General features: G+C 50.2%; 5 protein-coding genes across 5 annotated transcripts; 2 read left to right on the plus strand and 3 right to left on the minus strand.

The window, feature by feature from the left end:
- The first annotated feature begins 796 nt into the window (after window positions 1-796).
- BGZ61DRAFT_457003 (uncharacterized protein) lies at window positions 797-2,425 on the plus strand. Its single transcript, XM_046246591.1, has 6 exons — window positions 797-1,088; window positions 1,143-1,388; window positions 1,445-1,647; window positions 1,706-1,797; window positions 1,855-2,025; window positions 2,100-2,425. Exons 1-6 carry the CDS (start codon window positions 1,059-1,061, stop codon window positions 2,363-2,365), a joined length of 1,008 nt encoding a protein of 335 aa, XP_046100734.1. The 5' UTR covers window positions 797-1,058; the 3' UTR covers window positions 2,366-2,425.
- Window positions 2,426-2,514: 89 nt separating this feature from the next.
- On the minus strand, window positions 2,515-4,313 carry BGZ61DRAFT_426017 (general substrate transporter). Its single transcript, XM_046243666.1, has 2 exons — window positions 3,585-4,313; window positions 2,515-3,461 (listed from the first exon to the last, which is right to left on the minus strand). Exons 1-2 carry the CDS (start codon window positions 4,071-4,073, stop codon window positions 2,529-2,531), a joined length of 1,422 nt encoding a protein of 473 aa, XP_046100735.1. The 5' UTR covers window positions 4,074-4,313; the 3' UTR covers window positions 2,515-2,528.
- Window positions 4,314-4,976: 663 nt separating this feature from the next.
- On the minus strand, window positions 4,977-6,876 carry BGZ61DRAFT_457007 (major facilitator superfamily domain-containing protein). Its single transcript, XM_046246592.1, has one exon. The coding sequence runs from the start codon at window positions 6,773-6,775 to the stop codon at window positions 5,048-5,050; it is 1,728 nt and encodes a 575-aa protein (XP_046100736.1). The 5' UTR covers window positions 6,776-6,876; the 3' UTR covers window positions 4,977-5,047.
- A 366-nt stretch (window positions 6,877-7,242) lies between these two features.
- BGZ61DRAFT_496522 (glycoside hydrolase superfamily) lies at window positions 7,243-9,986 on the plus strand (the record flags this gene model as incomplete). The annotated part of the gene is made up of 5 exons (XM_046251028.1): window positions 7,243-7,406; window positions 7,461-7,567; window positions 7,623-8,031; window positions 8,084-8,310; window positions 8,359-9,986. 5 exons carry the CDS (start codon window positions 7,243-7,245, stop codon window positions 9,984-9,986), a joined length of 2,535 nt encoding a protein of 844 aa, XP_046100737.1.
- Window positions 9,987-10,241: 255 nt separating this feature from the next.
- Window positions 10,242-12,506, minus strand: BGZ61DRAFT_457010 (uncharacterized protein). Its single transcript, XM_046246593.1, has 7 exons — window positions 12,281-12,506; window positions 12,113-12,225; window positions 11,275-12,051; window positions 11,137-11,223; window positions 11,029-11,088; window positions 10,798-10,979; window positions 10,242-10,747 (listed from the first exon to the last, which is right to left on the minus strand). The coding sequence occupies exons 1-7, from the start codon at window positions 12,341-12,343 to the stop codon at window positions 10,263-10,265; spliced, it is 1,767 nt and encodes a 588-aa protein (XP_046100738.1). The 5' UTR covers window positions 12,344-12,506; the 3' UTR covers window positions 10,242-10,262.
- Window positions 12,507-12,526: the final 20 nt, after the last annotated feature.

Here is a 12,526-nt window from a genome sequence, read left to right on the forward strand (position 1 = left end):
ATAGAATATAGCTATTAGAGCTACTGGGGCTGCTGGAGGAGGCTCGGCGTCAGGCTGTATGAATTATCGGGGGCGGAGGGTTTGGTCGAAGGTTGAAAGGCGAAGGTTTGGTGGGGCCGAAGGTTGTTATGCATCAAGGTTATCTTACTCTAATTCACTTTGTTGAGCAACACAATGGCCTTATTATGTACTGTAACACATTCCGTTGATAATGATTCATTGGGCGTTTATGCCTGATCTAGCGGAACCATTCACAGTTTCATACGCCCTAGCGCAATGAGCTAAGTGATGCGCGGAGCTGGTTTGGGCGTCGATCACAGGGGGTTCTTGGGTCACTATGCTCTCTATGGACTAGATTGTCAGATTTTAGTTCGCAAAAGTTAGGGTGGCTGGAGTTGGAAAGTTAGATTGGGTTCGGCACTCTCAGTTCAATTGCAGGCGTCTTGAGGGTGTGATGTGTTCATGAAACACAGTAGATTGTACACGACGCCTCGTCAAAGTTCCCTCGCATCTATATCAGTGCGTCATATAAACCCAAGGTACTGCACGGCTATCTGTCCTCAGTATTTCCCATTGGTGGCACGCACAATCAAGGGTTGAGCTTTTGTAGTGATGAAGTTTTCCGATCGCAGAGACATGCGGACTACCATCGGATGGACTGGAATTCTGGCGGGTCTCGACTTCTCAACTAAGCCTAGAATATGCCATCCGGCGCGGAATAAAAGCTGGCGATGCCAGTTTCTCGTGTAATTTCCACCGATTCCAGGTTAGCTCGCGTCAACGCCGCTTGCACGATGGAAACCTTGCACACGCCACATTGGACTTGAATGGTTGCAGAAAGTGTATATTTGGCTTGATCCCCTCGCGCCTCGGTCTCGGGAGGGTTGCAGACCCTTTGCTTCCTCGTCATAATCCTCACGCTCGCTGCATCTGTCACCACTTACCTGAATCACCTGATACCGACGCATCGCCTAGCCTCAAACTTCCAATATCATCAGCTCTAACTTATATCCACTGGAATACTATATCAGTTAGTCAAAGGCCCCCCGACCACTGCAATGGCGGGCCCACCTCCGATTGTGATCCAGGTATGACCCAAAACCTCGAGATAGCACAGTGGATTCCTCCCTGATATCCATTAGTTTTCCGGGTGGTTTTTACTCGCCATCGCCGCCGCCGTCATCATTGCGCGTCTGTACCTCCGCCTCAAGATACAAAAGAGGAAGTTAATCACAAGCGATATTTTCATGTGCAGCGCGTGGGTTTCCGGTGCCTCAGTCGCGTCTTTAAATGTGTACCTCGAGCATCTGGGCGTTCTTGAACCGGATTTAAAGACGGATATGATTGCGTTCAAGGGTGATCCAAAATCCATTCCCAGGATATTCAAGGTGAACCAGCTCCGGTTGGGAAATTGCAGGCGATGGCTAATATGAACGTAATCTAGACATTCTGGATGTCAAATGTCCCCTTCTCTACGACTCTTTACCTCTCGCAGGCGACACTTCTTTCCATGTATTTGAAAATGTTCCCGGAATTCATGCTAAAACGGAGAATTTTCTTATGGGCAACGATTGTGTATGTTGCCGCCGCCTATATAACTAGTATGTCGCTTGTGCTCTTTATATGCAACCCGATTGATCAGATCTGGTGAGTTATGCCATCATCACTACACGGCAAGTAGGGACTATTATTAATGACGGGTTAGGAAACCCACTCCGGGATCAAATTGCTCAATTGGTCGTGGTAACCTCGTCTTCGTGGTAAATTGGGCGATTCATATTGTTGCAGATATCTTGGGTGAGCTAAGCGTGACTAGCCTGCTAATTTTGACAGAGCATCTAATAATGTTGATAGTTTTTTTCCTGCCATGGCTTGTCATAACGGGCTTAAAGATGAGGTGGACCCTCAAGATCGGGTTATACTGCACGTTCCTCCTCGGTATTATAAATATCATATTCGATACATTCCGCTTTGTCTTAATCCGAACGTCGTATGTAGGGCAACCGATCTCTACCGGCTTAATTAGTAGGTGATATAACTCCATAAGATCTCATGCCCTCATTTGAGAAACGGAGAGTGAGCTAACCAAAAAGTTTCAGCACTGTGGAGCACTCTCGACTGCAACATCGGTATCGTCATTGCATGTTTGCCGGCTTTGCGACCATACTTTAGTGCGTCAGAGTCCAGTCAAGACAACTCGGAAAGAGACTCGACTAGGCAATTCCAAACTCCATTGAAAGCCATGCATACCGGCACCACAGCTCTTTTCAACAGAAATGGGCGAGATGAACACTGGGACGATACCGGGAAGAGTAACGGAAGTGATGCCCATTTGGTTCAGGGGGAACCACGAGAATTGATATAGAGGTGCAACTACAATGAAATTTTTGGATTTTACAAATATTAATAAATTATACATGAGCAGTTCAAGATACATTCCATGGCACAATAATCCTACGGTCCTTATTTGCAGTACTGATTGATCTCAGGAATGATAACCCTCAAAGGTAAACATCGTATTCATATAACTACTGTAAGTTCGAAGAGTCTTTCTTCTCCATTTCGTTGTAGATGCTCTCAACGTCGGCTCGCTGACGTTCAAGCTTCTCGCCAAACGCCTCTTGAATGTTCTCAAGAGTGTACCCTTTAGTCTCGGGATAAAGGAAGTAGAAGACAAAGATTTCCACTACCAACCAACCGACATAGACAAGATAATACTTCCAACCAAGGCTGTCCATACCAATGGGGTTGACGAATTGGTTGAAAAACGAGGCTGCCTTGGTCGAAAACACCATGATGCTCAAACCCATAGCTCGGAGTCTAAATGGCAGAATCTCTGTGGGGTAGAGGAAAAGAAGGGGGTTCAAGCAGATATTGAACGAGGCGTAGTAGATGAAGATGAATCCCAGTGCCGACTGACTCGCTGCCTTTGAACCGGTGTTGTTGTACACGGCAATGCTCGCTGTTAAAGCCGAAAAGGTCAGCCACATTGCAATGGCGCCTCCAACAAACATCTTACGACGACCGATTTTCGTTGCTAGAATGGCAGCCATCAATGCGGTAGCATAGTTGACGGTGCTGATGGTACCTGTGAGCATCGTCTGCTCTCGTTGCGTCGTGATTCCGATGCTTGTCAGGATCTTGGTGAGATAATACGAAACCAGGCCGTTTCCGCTCCATTGGCCAAATACAGCGATGGTGATGAGAATGGCGAGCCGCCTTCGGTTTGCGGGTGTGGCGAGGAAAAGTTTGAGCCCTGCGGATTCGACTTCTCGCTCAGCCTGCAGGGCTTCATTCATCTCGAAGTACTCGGCAACCACCAAAGTATCTGTCCGGTCGCCATTGCTGTGGTGCTTCACAAGGATATTGAATGCCTCTTCGCCGCGAGATTTGTAACAGAGCCAACGAGGGGACTCGTCCAGAAACCAAACGAAGGTCATCTGGAGCACGGCGGGGCCTGCCTGCAGCAGTGTCGGGAGACGCCATGCCCAGGCAGAGGGGATTCGATAGCTTCCAAATGAAACCCAGCCAGCGAGGAGGGCACCAAGATAAAAGCTGGTGTTGTATAGGGAGCCGAATAAGACGCGGTGTCGAGGATGTGCCAGTTCCGAAATCAGGATGGGGGCCGCAGCCAAGGCGAGCGTGATGCCGAAGCCGACGACGACTCGACCGCCAATAAAAAGCCCAATAGACTTGCTAACACACTGGATGATGACGCCGATGATCATGATGAAGCTTCCAAGCAAGATTGACCATCTTCGGCCGAAGCGGTCGGATATAATGGCGGAGAAGGGTGTCGACAAAATGGCACCCAGGGGATACGCCGCGCTGGTGAATCCCAGCAGAGCACCCTTGGGGGTCCCAAATTGTTCGTTCCATGCCGCTACGCCCTGTAGAGCGGTAAGAACCGAGCCGTCGTAGCCATTGGTAGCGCAAACGACCAGGCAGGCCGGTGCCAGAATGGCATACAGATAAACAAGGGATGGCGAGAGGGAGAATGCCGAGCGCTTGTCCGCTGCAAGAATCTCAGCAACGGACAGGGCAGGGCGTGTTGTTGGTATCCCGCCCTCCATCTTGACCAAGATCAGCGATGGTCAGGGTAGGTAGATTGTAAAGACGTCTTGCGAGAGAAGGTCGGAGGATTGATGGGGACTTGGAGATTGGAGCATGGATTCAGTTGAGGCTGTAAGGCTCCTTTATAATCTTCTTGAGCCAGGGCTCTACTCCCGCCAGAGTCAGATGTCGCACGTCGCATGACCCTACCAATGGATCGGGTTCGACACACTAGGTGAATGGTTGGTTGGCTTCCCCACGGGGATTCTCCAGGGAGGCAATCCGCTGCAGGGCCTGCGTGGAGGATTGAAGTCTGGGGTCGCGGAGAGGCGGACCAAGTCCAGAAATGATCTAGACCCAGCGGACTCAGGCCGTGTCTCCCCGTTCCCCCAACGTAGCTAACACGACTCAGCAGCCATCACGTTACCGGTAAATTGCGTAGCTTCTTAATTATCCGGGGCATTTGAGAAACCCCGGCCGCTTGGCATGCATTCTTAGCCTCGGTTAGCCTCAAAGGGGAGACACGGACCGACCCCGACGAGCTGAGCCTAGACTCGGTGGTACGATTTTTGCTAGCAAAGACTTTAGCGAATGCTCGTAGAACTATACGGTTCCAATGACTGTTAGTAGACTCAGAGAGCATATCTAGTAAGGGATTGGGAGTACGGAGACCCCGAGAACGTCCGTAAATTCCCTACGATCCGGTCTAGAATTTTTAATATCGCCACCGGACATATTCTCAGAAGAGCTATCCTTTAGGTCCTTACGCCGCGGCCGTCTAAACTGAGTCGGACGACCTCCTAGCACGGCTCAGTGAGTAACAACCTGCTGCAAGCCGATCGCCGAAAGACGCTGAGGCATAGCCTGGAAAACAGATGACGCGGCAACGATAATGCGCGTGCAGAGACAAAAATGAGTATCAGGTAGCATTGTAATTATTACGTCAAATTTTCCAGCCATGATCATTCAATTTCCCATTAACCACGCAAACCCCTTAAACTGGTTCTAACTCGGAGCCCTCCTCTTTCAATTGGCTCGCGAACGGACTTCGTGCTCTGATCTTCTCGCCAAACAACGACAGCAACCAGGGAACCGCAGTCAAAAGAATCCCAATGCATCCCAGCATACTGCCAGCGATCCCATTTGACAAGTTTCGGAACATGATGTGAGTAAACAGCGGGAAGACGCCAGCCAGCAGGTTTCGGCACATGCTCTGCGCTGCAAGTGCAGAGGAAGCGTACCGATGGTAGGTTTCTGCGAGGTAGTTGAACACCGCCAAATAGATGTTGAAGATTCCCATCGTGCACGAACCGATAGCCAATGCAGGAACGGCCCATGATACCCCCGGGGTTGCACTCCAACCAAACCAGAACAGGCCCACTGGCAACAAGACAGACTCTACACAAGAAGCGTATAGCCAGCCCTCGGGTTTGGCCATGCGATGCGGCCACAGTTTTCGTAGTATAGGGTCTTGAATTATACTCAACGCCGCGCCCAGGATCGATCCGACAACCACTGCCGTGTACACAGCGCCGACCTCGCTGTTGTTGAACTTGTACACCTCACGAAACACAATACCGATGCTGGTGAATTGCATGTAGAGAATCGCCCATGCAAAAGAGACCCACGCGGAAAACCAGAATACGACTGGCTCCGTAACCAGCAGCTTGAGAGGGAACGCAAAGCTGGTCCATATAATGCCGACTCCAAGTTTCGGTTGCTCGCCAATCTGAGGGCGGAACTGGATTTGAGAAATGGATGGGTTCGTTGGCGTGAAGCCAGATTCGATCGAATTCGGTGTTGTGTCTCTGAGTTTGTTGAGCGCATTGCACTTCTGCTTCAAAATGACGTTGCTTCGTGTTTCGGAAAAGAAGAAGAAGAGGCATAGAGTCGTTAGCCCAATCGTCATCAGCTGCGGGTAAAAGACCCAGTTCCAGCTGAGGTTTTCGACAATAATGCCACTGAAGAGGGGTCCTAAACCAGTTCCAATCATGACGGTTGCGGAATACAAAGCCATGGGCGTGTTACGCTGGTCCTGATGGAATAAATCCCCTATCACACCCCCTGTCAGGGTTGCGAAGATCGAGGCCCCGCTACCGGTAATGAGTCGAGAGACGAGCATGCCGGCAAAAGAAGTCGTGACAGCGCAGCCCAATGTCCCCAGGAAGAAGACGACGCCTGCGCCAACAAAGACCCAGTATCGGCCATAGTTCTCGCTGATGGGTGCCATAATCATCGGCGCGAACCCGAAACCAGCGACAAACAAGGTGATGCCGAGGTTGTATTTGGTGTCCGAGACGTCCCATTTCGCTTTGAGTTGCTCGGAGGCCATTGAGTAGCCGCCCGCGGAGTAGGCGGCTAGTGTGGACGCAATAAACGTTCCGCAGAGCGTTATTGTCTTTCGGCGCGTTGTCCACTGATAAGGCGCTTGATACAGGTCGTTGTGATTCGGAGGAACGTCAATTGCCGTGTAGTTGTTAATTCCCTTAGACTTCAAGAAATCGGAGAGCGAGAAATCCGGGTTGAGAGCATCAACACCAAGAGTCACATTGAACCCAGTTGGCAGGGCTCTTTGACTGTCCTCCATGAGACTGGGCGACTTGACCATGACGACTTCGCGGTTATCGGGATAGATTCCCAATAATGTTTTTTCGGAATCTCGGGGTGGATGGTCCGAAATGGTGTCGTTATTGAGTGGCTGACATGGATGTTTGACTGCCATCTTCGGTGTTGTTGTAGACGTCAACCGTGAACTGTCTAGTTCCTGCAGACAAGGTGACGATTATAATCCGAAAATTCTCCGACCTGCAGTCAGCAACTTGCAAGCCGTTAATTATTTACTGTCGAAGGATTAGTTTTCCCGACGCTCTTTGGTGGATCCCTAGAAATGGAGGGACGCGGAGATACGGACTGACTCCGGAGAGCGACGATCTCTCCAGCTTCTCCACTCGCCAGCGTCAGGCTCCTTGGCACTCCCCGATGCCCATCACAATGCATTCCGTGTATTTATATCGCGTGTCCAATCCATGATTCTGCCGTCTCTCAACGTCGGGCAGAATCCGAGTACCAGCCCCCTGTATTCCGGGCTACTTCCGATCAATTTTCATCATGACCAAAAAAGTATTGGCCTTGCCGCAACAGGCTGTGCCCTCTGAGGCCAGAGCCTACGCCCAGCAGAAGCTAGCCCAGATGACACTGGAGGAAAAGGTCCTTCTCTTGACGGGGCAAGACCTTTGGCGCACAAACCCGATCCAGCGGCTGGGTGTTTCCAGAATCAAGACATCTGATGGGCCTGTCGGTGTTCGTGGCGGCATCTTCACAGACGGCGTCAAGACGGCTTCATTGCCAACGGGGTAAGCTTCGTGCCTAATTACATGGCTCTCGATTGAGATTGCTGACCGTCGTAGTGTCTCTTTGGCTGCGACCTGGGACCACAAAATCGTCCAACGAGTCTGCGAGGTGCTCGTTGCAGAGGCTAAGAGCAAAGAGGTTGATGTTTTGCTCGGGCCCACTGGTATGATTGTCCCCTGCACGCTGTTGTTGGAGGATACTCATACTGACCTGTTTAGTCTGCATTCCCAGGACGCCGCTGGGCGGTCGCAACTTTGAAGCGTACAGCGAAGACCCGTTCCTTACTGGAAAACTTGCTGGCACCTTTATCAATTCCATCCAGAGCGAGGGAATTGGGGCTTGCATCAAGCATTTCGCAGCCAACGATCAGGAGACTCGTCGTTTTTTCATCGATGAAAAGATTCCCGACCGCGCCCTCCGGGAGATTCACCTTCAGCCTTTCCAAATCGCCATTCGCGACAGCAACCCGTGGACTCTCATGACAGCGTACAACAAGGTCAATGGAGTCTTTTGCTCTGCCCACGACTTCCTCCTTCGAGAGGTGCTGCGTGAGGAGTGGGGCTGGGATGGTCTTGCAATGAGTGACTGGTTCGGCACCAACAGTATTGTCCCATCATTGAAGGCTGGGTAAGCGGCAAATACCTCCATTAAATTGCCAGCAAAAGCTAACTATCTGAAGATTAGATCTTGAGATGCCTGGACCCGTCAGACGTCGAGGAAAGCATCTCCTAGAGGCACATAGCAAAGGCCTTGTGGAGACGTCCGTAATTGATGCCTCTGTCATCCGGCTTCTGGAATTGCTCTACAAAACCGGCAAGAGCCAGATCCCTGATTGGCAAGAAGGACAAGAAAAAGCCTCCGACCTGCCGGAGCACCGAAGTATTCTTCGAAATGCGGGTGCGGATGGTACGTGTGCTTCCGATGTGAAAATGATCAGCTTCTAACTCACAATAGGAATCGTTCTCCTTAAGAACTCAGAATCGCTCCTCCCACTGCAGGATCTGGACGCAAAACGAATCGCAGTAATTGGTCCTAATGCCGCCCGTTCTGTCGCCAGCGGAGGAGGCAGCTCAAACCTCGAGCCGCACTACAGGACGACGCCTTACCAGTCTCTGAAGACGGCGATCCTCAAGCGCTATCCAAATGCCTCAGTGGAAACTCGCCAGGGCATCCTGACTCATCGATACCTCCCTCTGGTGGACTCTAGTGTGATGAAGAACCCAGTGACAGGAGATAATGGCTTTGTTCTGTCCCTCTGGAGAAACATGGCACACTCTGGAGAACCCTTCATGGTCGAGCATCGACCCAGCTCCAACCTCGTCTGTTACGACGGATTGCCGCCAGAGCTGACGACCGGCGAGAGATATTCGTACCGAGGAAGAACCACCATCACGCCAAAGACCTCTGGAGTGCACCAATTTTCACTTTCTTCCTGTGGATCTGGAAAGCTCTTCCTTGACGGAAAGCTCCTTATTGACATCGAGCGACGATGGTGGTCGCCGAAGTCAGCCTTGTTTATGAGCTATGGCTCTCCTGAAGAACGAGTTGACGTCCACATGGAAGCTGGAAAGTCCTACGAGCTTCTCCTGGAATCGATCAGCCGGGAGCCCAAGCCGTATGATCTCACATATATGGGAATGTTGGAAAGAGAGGAGATTCAGGATGGCGGCAGAATCGGATTCCTGGAGAACCCGGGAAACCTCGATCAACACTTCCAAGACGCCGTCGACCTCGCCAAATCAAGCGACATTGCCATCGTGGTAGTCGGAAAGGACCATGAGTGGGAGACGGAAACAAGCGACATGCCCTCCATGTCTCTCCCTGGGCGATCCGATGAGCTTATTGCGGCTGTCTCCAAGGTCAACGACAAGGTTATTGTAGTGAACCAGACGGGCAGTCCCATCACAATGCCTTGGGAGTCCCAGATCCACACAATCGTCCAGGCCTGGTACCAGGGCCAAGAGCAAGGAAACTGCTTGTCGGACGTTATTTTGGGGGCTGTCAATCCTTCTGGAAAATTGCCAATTACATTTCCGCGCCGGATCGAGGATTCGCCACCATTTGATAACTATCCTGGGGATAATGATGTCGTCCACTATGGGGAAGGTATCTACGCTGGCTACCGTTTCTACGACCATCGCAAGATCGAACCCTTGTTCCCTTTCGGGCATGGTCTGTCTTACACGACATTCAAGTACTCCAACATTCGCCTGAGCTCTAATATCTTGGCTTGTGACGGCAAAGGTCCTGACCAGATTGAGGTTCAGGTTGACGTTACAAACAATGGAGACCGCGAAGGCAAAGAAGTAGTCCAGTTCTACGTGTCTCAAGTGAGCACGCCTAAGCTAAGCCGCCCGGTGAAGGAATTGAAGGGCTGGGACAAGGTTTCAGTGGCACCTGGAGAGACAGTGACAGCTCGCGCGACACTCGACCGAGTGAGCGTCTCATATTGGGATGACAGCATCAATAAATGGGTCATTGATGGAGGTGCGGAATTCAAGGTTTCTGCAGCCAAGCATTCCAGAGATGAAAGCCTGGCGATCCAGTTCTATTCTGGAAACTCAGTAGAATGGGTTCATTAGTATTATTCTTAGAATTCATTTAGTGTAGGGAGTGTGACGATCGAAGCTACTAGAATATAGACACTCACACATTTTTATTAAATTGTCTACCATTTGTATTATGTTAATCTCTGCAAAATCTCAAGGTCTCTAGTAACAGTGGGCGACAAAGACGCTGCATCTGTTGCAATTCGATCTTGTGCCAGTCGGATAACTTCCCAATTGTTTGGCAATGCAAAACTGCAGGTCTCTCTTGCCCTCGAAATAAAGGCGATTTGTAGCGCAAGAGCGTAGAAACTAGGTAGATGCATTAATAATTATCTTGGGTATTAGATGAAATGCGTACCTTCGACAGGAATTGATGGGATGTAAGAGTAACGCCATCGGCTCATGGAGCACGCCACTATGGTGAACTGAGAGAACAGCCGAGTCCACTGCAACGCGCGCGCCAAGTTTATCTCCTTCGGTCAGCGAAGAAGCAGGCACCTGGTGAAGGGCCCGGTAGACAAACGGTCTATGAATGATGGATTTAGCCGCAAAGTACCGAGCCCTGAGATGGCCCTTTAACCTCTCATGCGTGTCTCTTGGTTGGTAGGGCTCAGGGTTATAATTTTCCTGGGACGCAGAATAGGATGGAAACTGGAATGTGGCAGGTAAACATGCTCTCCATTCTTCCAGCTGGCGATCCAACTCTGAGATGACTGAATGAGACGTGTGTAGAAGCTTGTCAGACTCAAAGACCGATGGTGAGTCCACGTGGTTTGTATGGTCATCCTCTTGCTCTACTTGAGTCAGCAAAGATCATATGAGTATTATCTCAGTTTAAACCTACTTCTGTTGAAAAGATGGAAATGTATCCTATTGAGAAGTCTCCTCATGGCAATATGCGCCAGGAAGAAAAATTGGTATTCTTGGTGGATATCTTGGCTCGAATCCCGCACAAGGGGTAGTGGAACGGAACTCGCATACACACCCAACCCGCTAGGTGGGAAGTCGAATTCAGCCAGAAGCTGGCTACCTTGCTTGTTAGTATATGATCATATTGAGAATTTCTGAGTGTTACCTTTCGTGGAGATAAGCAACCCAATAGAGTTGACATTGATTGGCCTCTAGGGCAGTTTGGCTAGGGGTGGTTAGCTGAAAGCTCGTACAGTGGAGATATTGAACTCACAGAGGTAGTAAGATCAAAATCGTGCAGCAAGCACGATGAATGACCTTCCAAGAGTCATATATCCTAAGCTTGGAGGCGTAGAAAACACTAAAGTGGCACCATTAACATTGTACCGTCATGTAGCAAGACAAGCCTCACCCCATTAGGAGTAAACATTGAACACTCGTCCAATCAGTCGCCTCTGCCGTCTCAAATATCCCACAGGCGAGGTTGAAAAGACTCAAGCCGACGATACTTTGGTCGTCTTCGCTCCCAGACCGGGCCCATTGTTTGCTCCCGGTGTGATATGCAGCAATGGCGCCTAGGCAAAGTACAAGAAGGGAAAGGGCGCTGTCGATTCCATGTTTGAATTCGTCCCTCATGGCTGCAGCTAAGTGATGGCCGTGGAAAGTGGCCTCATCCACTATTAAATAGGGAGCGTGAAAGTGCGAGAAATAGAGTTGTGTCAGTTGCCGTAGCTCATACAGAGAGAGATGAGAAACCCAATCCTCGTCGACTTGAGAGCTCAGGAACACTGGTGGATTCGTAGTTTTTGGTAACCTCGGTTGTTTGATCTCCAATTGCATGGGATAATTTAGCTCACATTCACTCAGTTTCACCAGTGAGCAGGGCCAGAGTAGGAGATGCTGTGGTGCGGTAGAGTGTCTCTCGGAAAGGCTTAATTCTCCTGGATGTTGTGGGAAGTCGGAACTTGATGGGACAAAGTAGTTCTGCATCGAAATGCTTGGACTTCTCATGCTGAGCGGGAAATAGTCCGTGTTGTCGCGGAGAGGCTGCACATTGTGAATGTGCTGGTTGGTCACCTCCACGGTTCCAGCGGAGTCTTGAATTTGGGGCAGCCGTTCAGTGAGGGTATCGATTTTGCGTTCCATTCGGCTTAGGGCTGTTGTCAGTTCCACGAGAGAAAGATTCTTCCTGTTTTCCTGGTTAGCATAACATGACACGGCCTGAGACCAAGGGTAAAGGGTATTCTTACTTTGATGTGACAGTCTCCACGTATGAGCAGTTTAATTGAAGGCGAGAGCAACGGCCACATGACGGCTTTGTCTCGTCACATTTTGTTTTGCGTTGTCGACAGGCATCACAAGCCTAAAGCGAGTTTAATTGCAAGGCATTTCTGCTTGGGGAAGGACGGAAAGCATACATTGAGAGCTAGGCGACGTGTAGCAGTGCCGACAGAATTAGATTGAGTCTGTTCCGGTTCCATAATAATTTCTCTTCCTTGATCCTTTGCTGTCTTGCTAGCAAGTCGTAGTTCAGTGGGGAGGAATCATTGCGCCAGGCTTGAAAATCCGCAGGGGAGCGAGATCAGCACGCCAACTAGGTCACGTGTGGCCCAGAGCTTATATAATATCCGCAGGCGGCTGAGTATTTTTTATCAGTGTAAATG

This window comes from Ilyonectria robusta (genome assembly GCF_021365365.1).
Source record: "Ilyonectria robusta strain PMI_751 chromosome Unknown BGZ61scaffold_18, whole genome shotgun sequence".
Classification (NCBI taxonomy): domain Eukaryota; kingdom Fungi; phylum Ascomycota; class Sordariomycetes; order Hypocreales; family Nectriaceae; genus Ilyonectria; species Ilyonectria robusta.